Source organism: Drosophila simulans, chromosome 2L (assembly GCF_016746395.2).
Source record: "Drosophila simulans strain w501 chromosome 2L, Prin_Dsim_3.1, whole genome shotgun sequence".
Classification (NCBI taxonomy): domain Eukaryota; kingdom Metazoa; phylum Arthropoda; class Insecta; order Diptera; family Drosophilidae; genus Drosophila; species Drosophila simulans.
Window position 1 is genome coordinate 4,084,863 of NC_052520.2, and position 22,116 is coordinate 4,106,978.

The 22,116-nt window shown below is 42.9% G+C and overlaps 1 protein-coding gene across 2 annotated transcripts in view; it reads left to right on the top strand.

Moving 5' to 3' along the window:
- LOC6730936 (hemicentin-2) overlaps positions 1-21,243 on the top strand; it is a 79,309-nt gene extending 58,066 nt beyond the window's left edge. Inside the window, exons 6-10 of one of the 2 annotated variants that reach the window (XM_039298527.2) lie at positions 4,935-7,124; positions 7,703-8,209; positions 14,401-14,769; positions 20,244-20,290; positions 20,527-20,668. In XM_039298527.2, the coding sequence (XP_039154461.1) occupies positions 4,935-7,124; positions 7,703-8,209; positions 14,401-14,769; positions 20,244-20,272 (3,095 nt within the window). In that variant the 3' untranslated portion in view covers positions 20,273-20,290; positions 20,527-20,668. Of the gene's footprint in view, positions 1-4,934; positions 7,125-7,702; positions 8,210-14,400; positions 14,770-20,243; positions 20,291-20,526 lie in introns of both variants that reach the window. The other variant, XM_016179523.3, reaches the window with a different exon arrangement.
- Positions 21,244-22,116: the final 873 nt, after the last annotated feature.

The window sequence follows — 22,116 nt, forward strand, 5'->3', positions numbered from 1 at the left end:
TTGGACAACTCATGAGTGTATTTTTTATGTGCTTTGCTTTTTCAGGCACGTTTTTGAGTTTGTGTTTTATGTGCGGGTTCGGTTTTGGGCACGTTCGGATGGATTCGATCCATTTGTGCATTTAAAGATACAAGAACCTTTGATTTTTATTAGCAATGTAATTTAGCTTTAATATGAATTTTTATCTCGAATATTTTTCTAAATTTAAACGTATATAGACACCGCTAAGTAGGATCATTTTTATTGTCTTGCCTTCGAAATCAATTATCACATTGCTGAGAAATCGCCAACTACTATTAATGGAGATTCTTCACAGCGTCATGCCATGTATGTTCACAGCTTCTGAGTATCTTCTTCTGTTTCCGCTGAAACTCTTCATATCCAACTGGTTGGATCTGGTTGGAATGATTTTCTTGTTACCCAACCTAATGTGACAGCTAAATACTGTACGCCAAACTGGGAATGGATGGATAACAGGGCCCGGGAGGAGGATCTTGTTTATTTGTCTCCGTTGAATATGTCTTCCTGTAATTTATGAGCAGTGGCCAACGAGTTTCCTTTGCTATTTTTCCATTGCTACTGCTATTTGCCATTCTTGTTTCCGTGTGTGTGTGTGTGTGTTTTTTGCCCCTCTGACCATCTCCTGGACCGCAGTTGTTTTAGTTTATGCGCTCAATTTAGTAACTAGTTAGCCAGAAATGGCCTGTACTGCTGGTCACTTGGCTCACACTCCGCACAAGTCCCCGAAAACCAAACAAGAAACTAATAAAAAGCCGAACCAGAAACCACAAGAGCTCATAGCTCAAATGCGCTGACAGCAGGCACGAGTTATGCGTACGTATCTCCACTCCACTCGAAAAAGAAGAAGGAATCGGGGGAAATCGGAGGAGGCGCAATATGGGATGGAGTAGGTAGAAGTATGTGCAGCTTTTCCAACTAAATGCTATAAAAATTCTTGACTTAATAGCAAAACAAGACAGGGAACAAGCGTTCCTATGCGAGTGCCGGGAGTGTGTTTGACTAGACACAGTTGCGGCTGAAAAAATAGGAATAGGTTATAAAAATCGCAAAAGCGGCCGATAGGTGCCAAAACCAGATGCATGCATGTTTGAGTCATCTTAATTTGAGTGGATAATTTAAAAAGCTATATTAAACATTAAAAATCTAAACAGGCGCTATTGTGTTGACCTGCGCTTTTAATTTGACCGCAGCTGTTTGGCCAGTGTGTGTCTCTGATGGAGAAACCCGTGTAGGGCCACTAAAGAAAACTAACAAGTTACACAAGCAAACCATCTGGTAGAGAAGGCAAGGTTGGCAATGGCATGAGTCCGGCTCCAAGGAGGAGGAGTGGAGCTTCAGCAGCTGGAGAAGATGCTGAAAGAAGTTCGAGGAGCTGTTTGTGGATCCACATCCATATGTAGCAGTTTGGAAACAAGAAAAACTTGAAAGGCCAAGGAAAACATTTAGTAGATGATGAAAATCATGGCAGCATCAACTTGAAGATGCCACACAACTGGCTGGCAGCGGGGTGCACTGGATGGAGGGGTGGGGTGAGAGGGTCGAAGAACAAAGGCGAATCCGGGAGAGATTCCTGTTGATAAGACTGTGATTGGAAGAGGAAGCTCTGCCGACTCTCGATGGGTCAATAACATTTTAAGACACTTGTCTACTTAAAGTTAAGAGTTAATTGTTTTTGTTAGGTGAACTCGATGTCGGGTAGACAGAACTAACTATCGATTTTATATATATGTTATTTATTGGTTATTTTGAATGAAATTGGTTATAAATTAATGTCAATTTATTTTGAAAGGTTCCATAATATATTAGTTGATTTAAAATGACTTCATGACTTGACAACGCAACTTTACATCAAGCATAAGTTGTTGGCCTCTGGGGCTTTCAGAAGCCTTCTTCTTAAATTTTAGCAATCTGCTGGAAAATTTGTGTATCTTTTTAAACTTAACATTCATTAGTTACGAATAGAAGGGCCGCAGGCGAAACCGAAAAGAGAAGGTGGAGGAAAACTGAACTGGGGATAAGTCGTAGTCGCCTTATCATTTATCTTGGACCTCGGGCCAAATGTTTTCTGGCCTGCCAATTTCGCGTGTCTTGAATGGATGGTGGGTTAAATTGGAGGATGGATTTAGGGGGCGGTGGCGGATCAGGCGGAGAAGGAGGCGGGGCGGGGCAAGGACGAGTTGTTCGTTCGGTTTGGTTTTGCGCTGCTTGGTCATATCAAATCGCTTTTGCCTTGGCTGCCATGGCTTTTGTGGCCTGTGGCTCAGCGCGTGCCTTCCACAATTTTCCCGCTTCTGCGACCGCTTTTCCCACCCGCTGCTCCACCCGCAGCCCACACATCAAAATTGGATTTGGCCAAGTTAAGGAACGGCCATTGAGGGAGTTGAAGCTCTGTCGATTATTTTTAATGGATCTGCTGCGCGCGCGCCACATTCTCTTTTACTTTTTTTCATTGCCTTTTGGTAATTAAAATTAAAATTAATATTAGCTGACTGCTGTTTGCTTTAATTTCATTGCTCTTTTGATAGTTGTTTTCTTCGTGTTCAAATTGCCCATTTTTCAAAGAATATTTGGTGCAGCTTTGTTAGATCTCGAGAAATAATATTTTAAGCTTGACTTGTCCTCATTCATTTAGTCGTTTAATTCCCTAAATCCGTTAGGCATCCGAAACAAGTTTAGTCCCAGCTAATTGCCTAAAAAGATCCTTGGATAAATTGCGTTAGACCCTATCGCATGTATTCGAGTTGCCAAATTGAGTTAGGCGAATGTGAAAAATACCAAATTAAATTTAGCCTATTTGTCTCTTTATTCAGGATTGGCCAAATGAATTGCTGTACAGATCTAAACTAAATTTTTAATTTTTTTCTACTTAGGTTTTCTGTTTAAATGATGGTTTTCCTTCTTTTTCTCCATCTATTTTTGTTTGAGGGTCCTTTGTGTTTGCTAATAGTATTTTCCAAGTGAATGCTTGGGTCGTTTTTTTTTCTTTTTGAGTACTTGTAAATGGGGGAAAGGCAGAGACCTGGCAACAATTTGGCAATTGATTGGAAAAATATTTCTAACACGATTTTCAGGGGTCCCCTTATTTTTCGCATCTTCCCACTTTTTTCTTTATTTTTTATTTTTTTTGTGATCCTGCAAACTAATTCAATTATTTGCGTACATAATTTAAGGACCATGTCCAAGGGCGTTGAGCAAAAAATTTATATGCAAAACACGCATAAAATTGTTTGCTCCTTCTCTTTCACTTCCCTGCCGTCCGTCTCTCTCTCATTTGGGTTGATTATTTATGAACACGAAGCGTTGGCTATGGAAATAATTGAAGGAACTTCACTTCACTCGACGACTGCCGTTTTGCCGGGGTCCATTTTAAAGTAATCAAGGGAATGAAGGGCCTATTTTCAGGTCACTACCCCTTGGTTTTTCCCGCCCGGAAAATCCGCGGAATGCAGTGCTGAAACGGCCTGGCCCAAATGTTGAAAACATGTTCGCAAAGTGACAATTAAGCCAATTTGAAGCCATTTAGCGGGCAAGAACGCAAACAAAAACTGTGGCAAGCTCGGCAACTGAAAACAGAGCATTAAGTTCGGGTAATACATTGTATATACCCTTTATATAGTGAACAGAACAAAGTGAAACAGAAGCAGGTCTTGATTTCTAACCAAACAATGCTTTAATGGTCGCCGAGTCGGCGAACAAAGCCAGACAATCAAATGTAATTACACGCACATAAACACGCAAAGACGATTCTGCGACTTGAGCTGGGGTTAAAGGTACACTTTGAGAAAATTCGGAGAGCATTGAATATGGTCCCAAAAATATGATTGCTAGCCAACCTCATTTAATTTGTAAGGACCCATTACTCTTATACTAAGAATTAGTTTGTTTAGCTTTCAATTTGTTGCTCAAGTTCTTTGTCACAACAATTTCGTGGAGTGCTGAGACACCTGAACCCACCTTTTAGACCTTTCATAAGAGGTAGCCACGAGAGAATCGCGCAATTTACTATAATTTGCAGGAGGAGATTGCGCAAGTGGAGATGGATGGTTGGGTGGATGGATGGATGGGGTAAAGGGTCCAAGTCGAAGACCGTGCTCCAGTTTCTCAAGATTGCGGCTGCTAAAGTTCTCTAGACTGCCGCCGCATTTCCACATTTTTTTTTGTTCGCCGGCCGTCAATGGTGCGGAGTGCGGGTTTATGGGCAAAGTCATTAGGCAGCTGGCGACACTTATCCAGGGGGCAGTTAATTACAAAGTGGTTGCGGTGGCTCAGACATAATTTCACGCCATTTGCGGTGCATAAGAGGTTGCTAATGCTGGACTATGACTTGCAGTCAGCAACTCCAACTTGGCCACTAACTCGGCGATGAAGTGCAGGGGCGGAGTTTGCCGAGGGAGGGAAATTAACTGCAGGTGAATAAGATTCCTGTGCTAAACTTATTTTTAAGAGCCACGGACATCCTTAAGTTCATTAAATTGGAGTAATTTAAGTTACTCAGAATATTTAGTAAAATTTACTGGAATAATAATAAATTTGAACATTCCTGCCCCTTTTGTTCAGGGAAATATCGAAAGGATGACCCCTTTTAAATAGGTTACCACTTCCATTCCACTCTCTTTCAACTTTGCTAATGAGTCTCTTGGAGTCTTTGGCGTTGGCCGACCTTCAGACACTTCATTAGTTTAATTAATAATTGACAAATTTCGTGTCTAATCAGCAGACTAATCATAACCAGTGCTCCCGCTCTCGTTTTCCCTGACTAATTCAATTAGAAGTTTCGGATTATGCCGCCTGATTATGCCAAAAATGCTGCGTGTTTATTAATTTTCATCCAGCGGTTTGCTTTGATTCCAATTCAGCCTGTGTGACTTGACTAATTTTGCCTACTTTTCTGTTTTTGCCTCCGCTTTTTTCAGATTACCCCCGAGTCGAGGTTGGACCCGAGAATCCTTTGCGGGTGGAACGTGACCGGACTGCCAAGCTGGAGTGTAATGTGGATGCCAAGCCGAAGGTTCCCAATGTCCGTTGGAATCGCAATGGTCGGTTCATCAGCTCCTCATTAGTTCACACGATCCATCGGGTGAGTGTTCAGGATGCCGGCAAGTACACCTGCATTGCGGACAACGGTCTTGGAAAGACTGGAGAACAGGAGCTCATCCTGGACATCCTCTACCCACCCATGGTGGTGATAGAGTCCAAGACGCGAGAGGCCGAGGAGGGCGATACGGTGACCATTCGCTGCAATGTCACAGCCAATCCTGCACCCGTGACCATTGAGTGGCTCAAGGAGAACAGCCCCGACTTCCGCTACAATGGCGACGTACTGACCCTGAACTCCGTGCGAGCCGATCATGCCGGAAACTACATCTGCCGTGCCGTGAACATAATGCAGAGCCAGGGAATGGAGCGCAGTGAACGAGTGGGTAACTCCACGGTGGCGCTGCTAGTTCGCCATCGGCCAGGACAGGCGTACATCACCCCCAACAAGCCCGTGGTTCATGTGGGTAATGGTGTCACCTTGACCTGCTCCGCCAATCCTCCAGGCTGGCCAGTGCCACAGTACAGATGGTTCAGGGATATGGATGGAGAGTTCTCCAGCACGCAGAAAATCCTGGCACAAGGACCCCAGTACTCGATACCCAAAGCTCACTTGGGTAACGAGGGCAAATACCATTGCCATGCTGTGAATGAACTGGGCATCGGAATGATGGCCACCATTGTCCTGGAGATCCACCAGCCTCCACAGTTCTTGGCCAAGTTACAGCAGCATATGACCAGAAGAGTGGCCGATACGGATTACACGGTCACCTGCAGTGCCAAGGGAAAGCCAGCACCCAGTGTTAAATGGCTGAAGGACGCAGTGGAAATTCTGCCCGAGGAAAATCTCTATGAAGTGCAAACCAATCCCGATCAGGGTTTGAACGGCATGGTCACGGTGCAGAGTCAACTTAAGTTCCGTGGAAAGGCCAGACCGAATGGAAACGCGTTAGTGCCCGGAGATCGTGGCCTGTACACCTGTTTGTACCAAAACGAGGTCAATTCGGCCAACTCATCCATGCAACTGAGGATCGAACATGAGCCCATTGTACTCCATCAGTATAACAAGGTGGCCTTTGATATCAGGGAGACAGCCGAGGTGGTTTGCAAGGTTCAGGCCTATCCCAAACCCGAATTCCAATGGCAGTTTGGCAATAATCCATCGCCCCTGACCATGTCCTCTGATGGTCACTACGAGATAAGTACCACCACCGATAACAACGACATCTATACGTCCGTGCTCAAGATCAACTCGCTGACTCATTCGGATTACGGAGAGTACACCTGCCGTGTGGCCAACACCTTGGATACGATTCGAGCTCCCATTAGACTGCAGCAGAAAGGACCCCCGGAGAAACCCACAAACCTGCGAGCCACCGAGGTGGGTCACAATTACGTATCACTGAGCTGGGATCCCGGATTCGATGGTGGTCTGAGCAAGACCAAGTTCTTCGTTAGCTATCGCCGTGTGGCCATGCCGAGGGAGGAACAGTTGATACCGGATTGCGCCACTTTGGCCAACTCGAATTCGGCTTGGGTGGAAGTCGATTGCCAGCGGGATATTCCCTGCAAGGTGACAGCCCTGGAGCAACACCAGAGCTATGCCTTTAAGGTCAAGGCCCTGAATCCCAAGAGCGATTCCCCGTACTCGAGTGAAATCATGGTGACGACAAAGGTCAGCAGGATTCCGCCACCATTGCAGGTGACCTATGAGCCGAGTACTCGAACTCTCGGCATCGATGTGGGGGCCACGTGCTTGAACCTGGTGGCCGTTGTGGAGTCCATGGTGAATGCAGATTCTCCGATGGCCGCCTGGGAGGTGGTGACCACCATGGATAACCTGCAGCTGTCCGGAAATGGACCCACCCACAAGGAGAAGATCATCGAAAGAATAATTGGAGCCCGGCGAGTCGGCGGTGGACGTGCTCTGGGGCACACCATCAGCGAGGACGAGGATGACAATGGTCTGAACTCGCTGGCCCTCGAGGACGAAAACAGTCCCACTGTGCGGGTCAAATTGTGCCTGAGGACCAATCCAGACCACTGCGGCGATTACACGGACGCAGAAAGTGAGTACAAAAAAGCATTTCACCATAGTAAGTTAATCTTTAAATCGAAACAATCACAACAAAGACTCGCAGTTAAAAATTGAGATTCTCGAAATGAGGAATGCGCTGAAGTGAAGTGGGTGGAAAATGAATAGAGTATTTTAACGAAAACAGCGAGGATTGGATGGCTGGATGGCTGGAAACTCCCGCCGATGCTGATGATTTCCATTATATGCAAAGCCATTACGAGCAATTGCACCACTTGAATGACCGGCTGCCGGCGGACCATCAATCACTCATCCCGTCAGTGGTCTCTTCACTCCTTGCCACCCATCTTTCAAACTGCGAACCATCTATCCAACCATCCACCAAGCAACCAACCATTCATCCATCCACTTCAGCTCCTCGCGATGCATTTTTCATGGCTTCATTTCAACCCGCACTCGATTACAGAGCCAAAAACTGGAATGAAATTAAGAATTTTACTTGGAAATAGCACGATTGAGGAGCTTAATAGATATTAAAAAAATATAGTTATCAATATTATAAAAGATATGTGACTTGCCAAACTAATCCCTCCTCATTTTTTACCCCTATAGTTGGCAGGCCGTATATAGCGGAGGCTAGTGCCCTGGCCACGCCCACTCTCATTGCGATAATCGTGTCCTGCGTGGTCTTTGCCCTCTTCGCCGGCCTAATCCTGATGTTTTGCCGCTGCAAGCGCAATCAATCGAAGAAGAGCGCCGCCGCCAAGGATTACGAGATGGACTCGGTGCGTCCTTCGATTGTGGCCGCCCAGCAGAACCAGGCGCCACCACCCTACTACCCCGCCTCTGGGCTGGACAACAAGGCATTGGAACACTCAATGGATCTCGCCCTCAGCATGGAGGATCAGAAAACGGCACTGTACGCCACCCAGAATGGATACAGCTATCACCCGGGAAGTGGCGTGGTGGGCGTTGGCATGGGCGGCGGCGTGGTGGGCGTGGGTGTTGGCGGCAGCGTGGTCAGCGGAATGGGCGGCGGAGTGGGCGGAATCGGAGGCAGTGGCGTCGGCGTCAATGGAATACCTGGACTCAGCGCACACACGATGCCCGGAAATGAATGTGAGTACAAAAAAGAAAAACTCTTAATAATTCATAGCTATAGTATATAGGAAAATACTAGAAGGTTTCATGATTTTCATCACAGTACTTTTTGGATGATATGTGGACCAGATAGGATCGGGATTTTTCAAACCCTTTTAATACCTTTGTAAAACTTTAAGTGTTACCCACGTGCAGGTGTCAACACACAAAACTAAAAGATCGAAAACCAAAGTGTGAAATACTTCCGGTTGGGACGTGTCCTTAGGGTCCCTTTTTTATCCAAAGGTATTGGGGCACTCACCTCCGTTTGGTTTGCGGTGATTTTTCATTGTCCACACAAATACGTACACTTCCGCACAAAATGAAATCCGTGCTGACGTTTAAAAGGAACATTTTCGGAGTGGAATGGCATCCGAGGGGGGATTTCCACGGCTATTTTTTTTCTCGAAATTATGCTGCCCCTGAAAACGGGCTGGAATGGAAAAGTGCGAAATGGAGTTGAGTGCAAATCGATGGCGGCGAGAGCATTCATCAAGCGCGGTTTGTGTTCTGTCAGCCACCCTGCCCCCTTCTACGCACCTGGAAAAGCGGGGAAAAGCACTTTCCACTTCCGTTGTAAATTTGTTGAAACAGCAATTTTTTCTAAACGCTTCAACATTTGCTGCCACGTTTTTTTTCCTCCGCACACTGTTTGTTGTTGGTCGGTAGCATTTTGTAATACACTTTCCATTTTGCAATTGTAGCTGTCGTCCATTCATCGTGACGTCCTCTCCGCCCACTTGTCCTCCCATTTTTCTGGAGTCCCTTCGAGTGGGGGAATCCCCCTGTTTCTTTTCACCGTGACTCTTGTACTCGGTTTGAATGCGTAAAGCTGGACTGAAGCTTTCCGTTCAGAAAAAGTAAAAACCTCCCTCGTTTTCCCCTCAGCGGTTTTACACAATTCATTATTAATTGTGCTGGTTTTCGTTTACTTCCTTTTTTTTTTGCCCACTCACCCACACATTGTAACCTTTCACATGGAGGAGGTAAAAAACGTAAGGCACTTTCTAATAATGTAAAAATTAAAAATTCTTTTTCCAACCACACAGATAGCCGAAAAAATCTTCGTTAACTGGACGGCGTAAGCATTAATTTGCTTTTACATATTTTAAGCCTCCAAATAGCAGCAATTTGCTTTGCCAATTTCGTGTTTCAATTGTTTTCGAAGGCCAATTAAAATTTTACGGCGCTTAGTCTGACTCACTTAGGGGGCATTAGGGGGTTAAGGGGGGCTGTCACTTAATTGCATTTAAAAACGATTGTGGGAGAAGGGAAAGAGAAGGAGTTGCAGTAACAGCTAATTTGCCAAGTGAAAGTGGCATGAATAATAAAGGGTTGCAAGTGCACGAAACGAAAAAGGAGCCAGAGTGTCGGAGAACTCCCTTTTCCCCTCCGATGCATTGTGAGCGCTAATTGCCGCTTAAGGAGCAGAGCAGCCACAAGCGAAGAGCCAAAACACACGGCTCCCGACCAAAATGTCCTTTGCCCGATGCAGATGCTCCCCCCGCGTCCAGCCAACAAAGTCGTGTGCACTGCAGCAAAAGTAACTAAATATTTTTCCAGTTGCAAGTACATATATCAACACAATATTACTAATATTAATGATAATAACAATAATGTGGCAACTATACAACAGAAGTTTCATGGGTTTTTTATTCACATTTAAAGGCGCTGAAAACTGTAATTCTCTTAATTTTTCTACGTGTAAGAACCCCTTCATTTTACACTTTGTCTACGACTGAGAGTTCTGTCGGTTCATTGTTGTAGTTGCCTGCACTTTTCGGGCTCGTTAACAGCCGCCCAATTCAGGTCCTTTGGCGTGCCACCCCCTTTTCCGAACCCCCTCTGCTTGCCCTCTTGGCCACAATTGCTTTCGACCTAGGCCAAAAACCTAATGAACTTTGCATGTAAACCGGCGACGGCAATAAAAACAATCAAGCGAAAGTTCAGCCAATGAAGGGAGTGGGGCAAGGGGTCAACTGGAGTTTTGGAATGGCATACAAGTGTAGCTGAAATTTAACCAGTAATGTATCTCAGTAACACACTCCTTGTACTATTGGACTATCTTAGCTGTGTGCTGTTTTCCATAAACTTAAACACCAGCTCTTATCAAATCTCTCGGCGTAAGTTATGCCGGTCAGACTTGCTGCAAAGTTTCTTGCACTCTGCAGATAAAGAATCAGAAGTCATGCTCTCTGGGGTATGTACATATATACATATTTGTATTTACATCTGTATATACATTTAAATATGGAATACGCCCACGGCTAGACGACGGCTAGGACATGTTCCCGCACATAAATGCGCAACAAAACAAGCAGCTGGAATTTGGAAAACCAAATAAATGCAAACAAATGTCGTCACACACACTGAAGAGGCAACCAAGCGTCGAAAATAGAGAGAAGGTATAAAAAAATAGAAAATAGGAAAAAATAGCTGGGAAAAAAAAAAAAAAAAAAAAAAAACAGAACAGTAGAAAGGAATCCCGCGCTCGGCAAATTTATGCGCTAAATAAATAAAGCCATGAACCCGCGCGTCGGGCCAACAAATGTCTGCCATGTTTTAGTTGGGTTTGGTTTAGTTTAGTTCGTTTGGGATTCCACGGGTGGGGGGTATTTTCAATGCAATTCTGGGGGCTCGGGTTTCGGTGCTCCATGCTGTTCAGTTCAGTTCAGTTCAGGTCTCCAGTATTCTGGGCTTAACATGCGGCCCCACAAAGCAAATAGCCGCAAAATAGTTTTGCGCGCAACAAAAACGTGGCCCAAAATAAGAGAAAAAGAGGATCATGCTCAAGTCCTAAAAAATATTATATTACAAATAAACAAAATATAATAAATTGAGTTTAGAAATCGATTCTACATTTCCCAAACCCATTAAATGCATTTTTTTTTGAGTGCATGCCTAATGCCACGTTTTAGGCCAGCATTTTGATGCCTTTGTTCCAACCCATTCTCCTTCTTTTTTTGCAGTGATTGTCTGTCGAACATGTTTGTTCTTCTTGTGTTCAGTTGTAGTGAAGGGTTAACGCGTTGGGTTCAAGGGGGGTCATCGTCAGCCTTGGCACAGCTGACTGAATGACCAACTAACCAAGCAACCGACCATCCAACCCACTGGGCAGCCAACCGACCCCAGCTAAACCAAAACAAACCAAAATCCGACCGCACACAAGCAACTTTTCGAAGACACCATCCATCCATCTATGAGTTCCAATTTGCTGGCATTTTTTTGCAGCTGGCCCAACTAATTGGCTTAAAACTAAAGACCCTTTGGGGCAGTGCAAAGACGATGACTTTAAATTATTACTGAAAAACTCATCAATACCCTTGACCTGTCTCAACTCGCTTTCTGGGCTGGAAATTCTGTCATGCTCAGCTGGCCAGGAACAACAAGGCGAATTCCGGGGAGAGTTGCGCTAACAAACTTATTTTACTTTCCCTTCCACGCGCCTCCACAGGCTTTTCATTCATTATCCTGGGGAGGGAAAAAATCTGAGAAACTGAAGCTGTTGCAGCGCAGCGAGCCAAACTTTTTGGCCAACTCGGGCGCACAAAAGGAGCTGGCAGGAATGGAGCGGATGGAGCGGCGGAAAAGTGCAACACGGCAAGTGCAGGAACTCGGCACTAGTGCGCTGCCTTCCACTGGCACTTTCCCCGGTTTTCCCGCCGCTTTCCCGCGCCCCTTTACCCTCAAAATACGACCCTTGTTGTGCCTGCTACATTTAAGCGCATTTAGGGCAAATGCCAAGCAGCCTCCGACTCTCAACTCTCGAATCTCGGAGTCTGCGAGTCGCGTCGCTAATTAAAAGTGCAACAAGGAAAAGGTCACCAGGGGCTGGTGAGGTCGTAGGGAAAATCGCAGCTGCATGGGAAAATCAGCTATAAAATAGGTTGCACAAATTCAAAGATAATGTGCTTAAGCTACGTTTGAATACGAATATGATTTAATTTACTAATCGTCATATATTAACTAATATATATTAAGTGTTTGTCCAAGTTTCTCTCAGTGTAAGGTGAGAAACCTAGATAAGGAGCTGGTGCTATTAACACCCCAAAAACAGCGAACTGGGCTCGAGTTCAGTTCGAATGAGTTGAGTTGAGTTTTGAATGCAATGGGTTAAGTTGGGCCGGCCAAGTGACTGGGGCAGCAAAAGTGAGGCAGCAGGAGTTAGCCCCATCCTTAACCCTTGCGGTTCCCGAGCCACGGCCTGCTATTTAGTTAACCGTTAATGGCATTTGAAACTGTTTTTATTGTGCGTCTGCTGGTGCTGGTAGTGCTGCTCTGCTGTTTCTGCTGCACAAAAATGTTGCATAATTGTAAGCGCTTCCGGTTGAAAAGTTTGTCGAGTGAATTAGAGGGAAAACTTTCCACCAGCCCAGGCACTTTTACATGAAAAGATTTTCCGAGTTGGGGAGTGGGTTTAATAATAAGCTGCTTGGCGAGGAGGGGCGGGAAAACGGCGGAAAATGGAGGCGTGACTGGGCCAGAAGTATGCCGCAACTGTTGTTGTTATTTGCTCAAATCAATGCACAAAACTTTGACAAACTTTAATTGCTAAAAAAAAATTCAAAATAAGTAGTAGGCAAAATGCTTTCCTCCAGACAATGGAAATGCATTAACATTTTCATCAGCTAGGGCGGGGAAATTTTGTTATTTCGGTCAAATATTTTGGCAAACTTGAGCAATCAAAAGTTGCCGCCGACAAAAGATTTGATGCTTATCAAATTGAAAAGTTTCAGTCTTTTTTCTCCTGCGAATTGCAATTGGAAAATGTGTATAAGCAGAATGTTGCGGAATAAAATTACTCAAGCAAATATGTAAATTGGCTGAGCAAATAAAGAGCAAGCAAAAGTTGGCCGCATGAAATGTAAATGAAGTTAATATTATTACTGTTTTAGTTTTATGGCTGATCATAAAAATTATCACGCCCACCAAAACGAGGCATAAAATCGCGGCCCTAAACTCGAGCAGCAGTTCCAGCTGAGGACACGCAAAAAAGGACCAAACTTGCCATGAAAATGGTCGCCAAGAAGGCCACGCAACACACATAAGTTAGGGGATTGGGTATATGATTCCATATCCTGAATCACCCATTACTTCATACCCTCGAATACATGGCACTCTGTGGAAACTCACTAGTATCGAACATTTTTATTGCATACTTTTTGTTGCAAAAAGATATTGCGGTGTTTGTTCTAGAACAAAAAATTAACTTATATCTTTAAATAATTAAATAACGAGGGATTCTGCGTTAACAGGCAACGAGAAAAATACCGCTTGCGTAAAATGAAAAGTCGTCACATCCTTTCAAAAGTGACAAATCCCCTAAAATGCCGTAGATTATTTACTTTTGGGAACACTTTTTCCGCTGGCAGCTCTAAACTCAAAAAGTTTTTGTTTGGCGGCAAGCGTGCGTTTAATATTTATGAGTGATTTATCACGATATAAAAATAATAATAAATGCGTCCAGCCAACGAGCACGCACCAGCCAAGGCATAGGGAACAATGAATGAAAATGGAAAAATCGGTTGGCAGGAGTGGGAAAATGGGAACACCAGCTGCTCCTTGTTGAAGGACAAAGGCTTCTCCATTCGCTTACCCCATAAAAATTTGTCAAAATGGCTGAAGGAAGGTGGTTTGAGAAGAAGAAGAAGAGGAATTCGAATTCGGTGCTCCTCCAGGATTTACGACATTAGGATGGATTTTAAGTGGCGCACGCGGCGTATACGCAATGTGATAAACTATTAATTACGCCTTGTCTACGACTCGAAGTTCATAAATTGTATGCCGATGTCGTTTTTATGTGTTAATCAATAAAAATCCGGCCCAAAAGTTGGCCCCAAAAGAGAACTTCAACTTTGTTTTGGGACCAAACTTTGGCTTAATTTTAATTAAATTTTATTTTACTGCCAAACGAGGGAAAGTTTTCTTGGCCAAAGGCCAAATAGTCAATGTTTTACATGCGAGCGATGGAGGTTACAAAAGTAGGCAGTCCGCTGAGCAACGCCCAACGTTAATTCTATAAAAATATATTATAAATAAACTTTATTGTTTGTGCCTATTTGGTATCGCAGTATTTTCTGCGAACGAGTACAACTCCTTCATGTATTCATGCATTGTTCGATAAATATCCATTCATCATTTATCTGTTATTTTTGTTCTTGCTTTTCCAGGGGTCAACATGGGCTACATGGAGAACAACTATTCGAATTCGAACAACGGCGGCAGTGTCAACTCGCAGGACTCTCTGTGGCAGGTGAAGATGTCAGCCGCGGCGGTGGGCAACCAGCAGGGCATGGTGCAGGCCCCAATGAATCAGTATGTGGAGCAGCAACCCGCCTACGGATACGATCCGCTGACCCATGGAGGCTACGGGGCGGTGGACGACTACGCCCCCTATCCCCACCTCACGGCCACGCCCAGCCAGGTGGGCGATGAGTACCACAACTTGCGCAACAGCCAGAATCCGTCCCGGCAGGACTACTGCAGCGATCCCTATGCATCCGTGCAAAAGCCCAAAAAGCGAGTCGATCAGCATTTAGGTAAGTCATCTATGTGTTTTCTTAATACGAACTAATTCATAATGCGAGATAGATTCAGAATCATAGATTCATTCTGTGTGAAAGTGTAGCAATGAGTTTGCAAAATCATGTTTGCATCTGTGTAAAAACTTTCGAAAGGAAAATCCGTTGAAGCTTGGATAACGAAACTTATTAGCACAAATTTCACTCGTTTCACTCAGAATTCTGTGTGAATACGCAGTGAACAAATGCCGATGAAATAATGAGAAAGAAAGCAAACTGGAGAAAATTACACATAGATTGCGAAGAGATTTGTTCGAGTAACTTTTGCCTCATTTTGATTGATAAACTTTTGTCGAGCCCAGGAACCAGCCAACGACTACCCAAAGTTTCTATTTTCTGACACATTAAGCTGGTAGACTTTCAGAGCCCGTCCTAGGAAAAGAGTAAGGTCCTGGCTTCCACATTCTGTAAGTTTTCGTTAGCCTATGTCAGAAGTTGTGGACCGAACACAGTGAAGGGGGGCGGGTGAAAACATTTTCTGGCCAACATTTCTGTTGGCGTTTTGGGCTTTGGCTCGCTTTCAGTTATGACAAGTTAAGCACTGGGCATCTAAAATGTTTTGCGCCCTTTTCCATGCTAATTATGGGAGTTCAAGGGGGCGAAACATGTTGCAAATAAATATTATTCGGCAACGTGCTGTTCGAACATTTTGAGTCGGCTTAAAGTCTTCGTAGAGCTTGCTTAAAGTTCAGCCGAGCACGAAACACCAACCACAGCGAAAGCAGCAAGGACCAAGTGGGCGGCAGGATGTGGTCGAGGAGGATGAGGATGCCCTTTGGCATCCACAGCTTGTTTTTTGGGATTGTCTATGGATGTGCGAGTGTGTCTCTCCTCTGTGTGTGTGTGTGTGTGTGTGTGTGTGTGTGTGTGTGTACTCGATTTTTTGTCGAATCCATTTCTGCCGCATGGCCCATGTTGTTATGTGTGTTTTATTATTTGTATACTCTACTTTGCTCCAAGGTACATTGTATACTCTAAAATGGTTTATATAATAACATGGCTTTACTTAACTTTCATGTAGTTTTTTTCGATAAGGAAACAAGTTTGATTCTAATTTAAATGATTTAACTGAGCAGTTCTGAATTAATTCTAAAAATGTTGCAGAAACTTGTTTAATGCAAAAGTACTAGAGCAATCAAATGTTGTATACACCCGTAACTTACTTTCCATATTGTTTGTTGTTGTTTTTGTAATGCCAATAACACCGCAAGTGTTCTAAAATATTAAATAATAAAAAACGAAACGAACTGAACCGAACCGAATGAAAACCCAAGATGAACAGCCACTGTGAGAGTTTTGAGTTGGATCAGCAGCAGTGGTGACTGTAAAGCGCCCACGGGTCGTATGCGTAATATCCCCCTCGTTTTTTGTGTGTGTGTGTGTGTGGTTGTGTTTCTCTGTGTGTATGTGTTGGCCACAACTATGAGCGGTGTGTTTGTGTGTTATCTTTACGCTTTATGAGCACCAAAACTCGAAAAAAATACATTTTTGGTAGCAGCTTCTTGTTGTTCTTGGCCGTTTTTTATTGCCCCGGACTCGCAGGACGTTATTATTGTTTTTGTTGTTGCTGGCTGTTGTTGAATACTGCTCGCCTTTTTTTCAGTTCTGCTTTTACTCACTTCTTGCATATAAAATGCAATAAAAAGGGAGGCAAAAAACACTGGAGGCTTCCCTCTATGTGTCTTACCCGTTTTTATACTCTTGCAGAGGGTATAGTGATCTCATTTTTAAGTGTGTGTTATTTTTTTATGTATGTAGAATCTCTAGAATTTACATGCTTAATAATTCCCAAGATTTTAACGCTCATACTTTTGCTCGAACCGAGAAGGCCCTTTAACTCTACTAAAAACTGGTTAAACAATAAATTAAAACCGCACTATCGAAGAAGCGCAAGCCACAATTTACAATCCAGCAGATAGAAGATATATCCCCCATGAGAGCCATCAAAAGCAAAGCAAACTCAAGGGGAAGTGCCTCTGAAGAGGGTTAATGTAGACTGTCGGGGGTTAAGAGTAGGGCAGGGAGGACAAGAAGGACTTGGAGTGGAAGAGTGGGGCAGCCAGCAGATTGACAGTGCTACAATATGCAAATACATCTTCATTACATTGATGTCAGCTTATGCACAGCTTGCAAATGCAACTGAATGTCGTCTCTCCTTGTGTGTGTGTGTGTGTGTGTGACTGGGAGAATGTGTGTCCGCCTGTCTGTGTTTGTATGTTTAAAAGCTTTTACACTTGCCAAACTCACATTTGAGACCCCTCATCGCTCATTCCACGACCTGCTATTCCCTTCCCCAGACTTGCAAAACCCCCAGCTGACTTTTGCGCCATGTAAAATGCAGTCAGAATGCATTGAGAGAAAAAATGTGCACTTTGAAGTGCGATAAATGCAATATTGTAGTCTTGCGTTTTTATATCTTCTGCCCGAAAGTCTGCTGTGAAAATATTACGTCGCCTTAATAAACTCACATATTCTTAGTGTTCTTTTATAATATTGTTAGCTAGAAAGGTCGAATATTTTTTGACCGTGTATAATGGTGCTCGGAGGATGCATAAGGGATGATCGAGGGGTGCTGGCCATGGCCGGAAGGAAGTCTGCGGAAGGCGCCAAAAAGCTGCGTAAGCAAATTTTTTGCTCATCTGTTAACATGCAAAGAAGGCTGCACAGAATAAAGATTGGGGCATGCATATATACGTACGTATGTGAGGGGGAATTTTTTGGGGGGGGGGGACAGAAAGAACGAAAGACCGAGCGACCGACCGACAGACCGACTGATTGATTATGCAGACTTTTGTGTCAGTTGGTTGAGCGCCTTTGTTTGGTCTTTTGTCAAACACTCTCTCGCACACACATTGGCCCAAAGGAAATGGCTTTAATTCATCATTAAGGCAGGGCAAGGAGTAGAGGAAGCCAACCACAAGATGGGGCACAGGGGCGGAGATTATCCCGGGCTTTTAGCAGATTATTCAAATTGCTACTTCGTGAATATACATAAACGATTTTGATTAATATCGAAACATATGCTTGACATATTTCTTTTCTGGAATGTAATTGGGCCAAATGTATGACTCGGGAAAATTAGAGGTTTTATTTCGCTGTCTTCGTGCTTCATAAAGTCGTAACTATGTATTCAATTCAGAACTATGAGTCACCTGTTACTGGTCTTTGCCAACTATCTGATTTATATCCGCAAAAATCTGTTTTCGCCACTTCGAAGACATCTTTCTGCCTTCCTATCGTTTCGCTGAAAGGCTCATAATGCAGTTTGCTTTTGGGCTGAGCAATAATAAATGCCAAGAAAACTTATTCAAAGTGCTATAAGAATCTAGTCCTGGCTGCCGCAGCTTATTCGCTTTCTCCTCGCTTCTGGATAGCTTCCAAATAGTTGCAAGGATGTGGGAAAAGGGAAACACATAAATCACATGAGTCAGGATTTTCGCAACATGAAAAAAGTGAGGCAGAAGCAGCAGGAGGCGAAACACACACTCCACAACACTAAACACACACTAAGTGGATTTGAGAAATGGGAAGGGCGCCTAAAGCCCAGAAGAATCGGTGGGAAGACAGGAGAAAGCCACTGTCCAAAAGGCAACAAATGATAAGCGTTTTAACCCCTTGTTCTATGCATGAGAAAATGTTGCCGTCAGGCAGCTAGCCAGTTTGCTGTTTGTGTGTTGCTGGGATAAACTCATCTGCAATTTGTTTACTTTCGACGTTTCCGAAAATTTACTAAAAAAGAATGGGTTATTACGAGCTTAGCTGGGCCAAAAAACTTGGCCAAAAGGGGCTAAAAGCAACACACACACTAACGCAATTTGCATGCAAAGACAGCTGGGAAAAAAGGCAACAGTGCGTATGCTTAACGCAGAAACGATTAAGTTGTTGAGAGAGAGAGTCTGAATGGAAATTGAAAAACAGCAGGAAAAACCACTAGCCAAAGGGGGTATGGGCACAATAAAGTTATGCGCATAATATCCACAGCTCACGTATTGGCCATAAAATGCGGGCAGGAGAGGATTGCAAACAGGAGCCAAATCTTTGAACAGTTGAAAATCTACGAAAGGAAATAGTTGGGAAAAAAGGATTCGCTTTCCTGGCTAGCTGGCTTTCCCTTTTTTTCCCCCATCGCTTTTTGGGTCAAGTTTATGCAGATGCCAAAGTGGAGTGGAAAAAATCCGAAGCGATGGGGCGATGGCGACAAACGCGCTTAGGAATTTTCACACGACCGAGAAGCCGGGAAAAACGGGAAAACGGGAGGAAGTTCGGTGAAGAAAAGCTAGTCGAACGAGACGGAATATGTTAAAGAGCAGTTGTTAAAAAGGATTTACGTTTTAGATTTGCAGGCACAGGGAGAAAGGACCTGAATTTTTGTTCTTAGATTTTGAAATAAATTACTATAAAATGGTTTGATTTTAGTCTGCATGAAATATCTATCAAGATTCAGAAGTATATAAACCCGAAACTATAATAAAGAACTAGAATTAAGCAAATTGTAAGAGCTCTATAGTTAAACATATTCTTTCAACTTCAATAAGCGCATAAATCTAAAACAGGTTATTAGTCGTAAATTTTTAGAACTATCATGTTGCAAACAACATCCCTAGTTTTGTTCTCTGTGCACAAATAGGTCAAAAAAGATAACCAGTAGTGAGAAATTCACACATTGGTATTTTGCCAAAAAACCTTTCGATGCGGCGATTTCGTTGCAGCTCCTCTTTTCCCCTTATTTTGAAATTCAAATTCCAATAAATTTTCCAACGATTTGGCACACAAAGCAATCCAAAGCAGGGCAGCCAAAAAAAAGGGGGGCTTAAGTGTGGGAATGCGTGGGGGTTGTTAGTGCTGAATCCTTTGCCGGATTTGCATGGCCAAAAGAGCTGCGGACATGGCTCGAAGTGGAGATGGGGATGCGCTTAAATATGCAACAATTTGTAGCAGACAAAGATGTTTGCCAAAGTGGCGGGGGCTGGGTACAGTGCCGTTTCAACAGCCAAGTCCTTTGATTATAAATTAATGTCCTGTTTACCAGAGACAGTGTGCGACCAGCACCAACCAAATGCCAGAAAATGCCTCTAATTCGTTTACGATTTCAATGGGGGCGACAAATGCAGCAATCTGCACTGTAATTGGATGTCGTTAGTGAGACCAATCAACTGGTAAATTAAAACAATTGCTTTTCGAACCAAAAAAAAGAAAACCGCTGACAGTTTAAAGCTTCAATAAACGCAATAGTTAATTGAAAAACACCGCTGCATTCTTAGGCTTTTGAGTCTTTAAGTGTGTTTGCTTTCATTCTAAGCTAGACCTTAAGTATTAGCGTGTAATATCTCATCCCTAACATGGCTATTTTTCTCTACTACTCTCACACATGTCTTGCCCACTCATAAATCAAAAAACCAAAAATGTATCACATACCATAAACAAATCTATAGCGGACATTATACAGGATGTTACGCTCTAACGGAGCGCGCAGGCTGAAGTAAGTTAAAGTCGGCAAGGATGGTTTCATTACTGTGATGATGCAGAATTTTTGAGTTGCCTAAGTTTGCTATGATTTTTCACAGAGAGCCTAGTACACAGCCCAGCACACCCAAATAAAAAAAACACTGTTTTGATTAGCATTTTGTTTTTAATTGTTTGCGCATGACTTTGCCTCTTTTCCGCCCATTTTGGTAAACTAATTTAAACAATTCCCACAATCTTTTCACTCGCCAGATTCACCATATCACGACGTAAGCGGTCTGCCCAATCCCTACAACATGGAGCACTTGGAACAGGACGAGGTCCTTCCCCCGCAGCAGCACATGTCCTTGAGCTACGACGACAGCTTCGAGGGCGAATATTCGACAACGCCGAATGCCAGAAATCGTCGCGTCATACGCGAGATTATTGTCTAGGAAATTCTAGTTGGGAAATCGCAAACAACTGAAAATCAGCACTCAAATATTTTCCACACACACACACACGCTAAATTCCATGATCATCGACTCTAAACCCATTCTAATTATCATTTTAACTTCCTGCTCGACTGCCAGCAGCAGATCTTTTGAAAAGTGGCCATTTTGAATACTTTTTAATATATGACTTCGATGTAAGCTTAGTTTGAGGAAACGAGACAAACGTGTGTTGAGTTTTATTGGCAACGAAACGAATACCATATACCATAGGATTAGAGTTCCGATCTATCATTGCTCTAGTTCAGCACTTTGTTGACATAATACACTGAGAGAAATACAGCCCAAGATACACACACGGATTAAAACCATCACTGGACAAGCACTAAATGTTACGATTTACCAGGTAGCATAGCGCTAAGTAGTAGTTAATAATAATGGTCATCTAGGTCCCAGTTGCAACAAACGAACTTTAAATTGTAAGGCGGAATTTCAGAGGGCAGGCGATCGAAAACAAAATCTCACTTTTCACCTAGGCTTAGGCTAATTAACTCGTAAGTGATTCTTGTTGGTTCTGTGCAATATTACCAGCACAGATCGACAAAAGATAAAATATATACATAAACAGTACGACCTGCCACAAAAAAAACAAGAAAATATATAAAAAGAAATCGAAACAAAAGGAAACAAAACTTACCTTAACTTAATTTTAAACTTTTAAATAAATACGAGAAAAAAGAAAACGTTGCTTTAAGTAAGATATATAAAAAAAAAAACACAAAAAAAGTACAGAAAACTTTAAAGAAATTATTGAAAATAATTGAAAAATATTAAGATAAAAAGTAAAACAAAAAAGAAACCAGCTCCTCCATTCTGAAAACTTTAATTTAATTTACAAAATTTACCAACTAACGAAACTATTTGTTCTGTTTTCCATTTGTTCGAACTTTGTGTTGAAATTCAAAATTTTAATTGTAATTATCGTTAGGTCAACTAGAAAAGGATTGGTTAAGTTAATATAAATGTTTTGTTTGTGCATTACGTTGTGTTTTTAACCCTTATCATGTGTTTTGCAACTTTTTGACAATGGCACAGACACAAAGTGAGAAGATCGAGAGAACAACATTTTATGTAGCTAAGATTTAAATGTAAATACATGTGTAATTGTATATATTTACTTGACTTGCAAAGTAAATAAGCAGCAGCGGCAACTTAAATTAAATTGTAGTTAATTTTAAACAATTTTGAAATGAATTTAACTAGTAAGCAAGTGTTTAAGAGCAAATGCCACAAAATAAAGCGAAAAAACGAATTAAGAACTCTTAAGCAAATAAGGAAAATCTCGTCGAATGAACAAAACAAAATATAAACAAGAAGAGCGAAAACGAGAAACTTTATGATATAAATTATA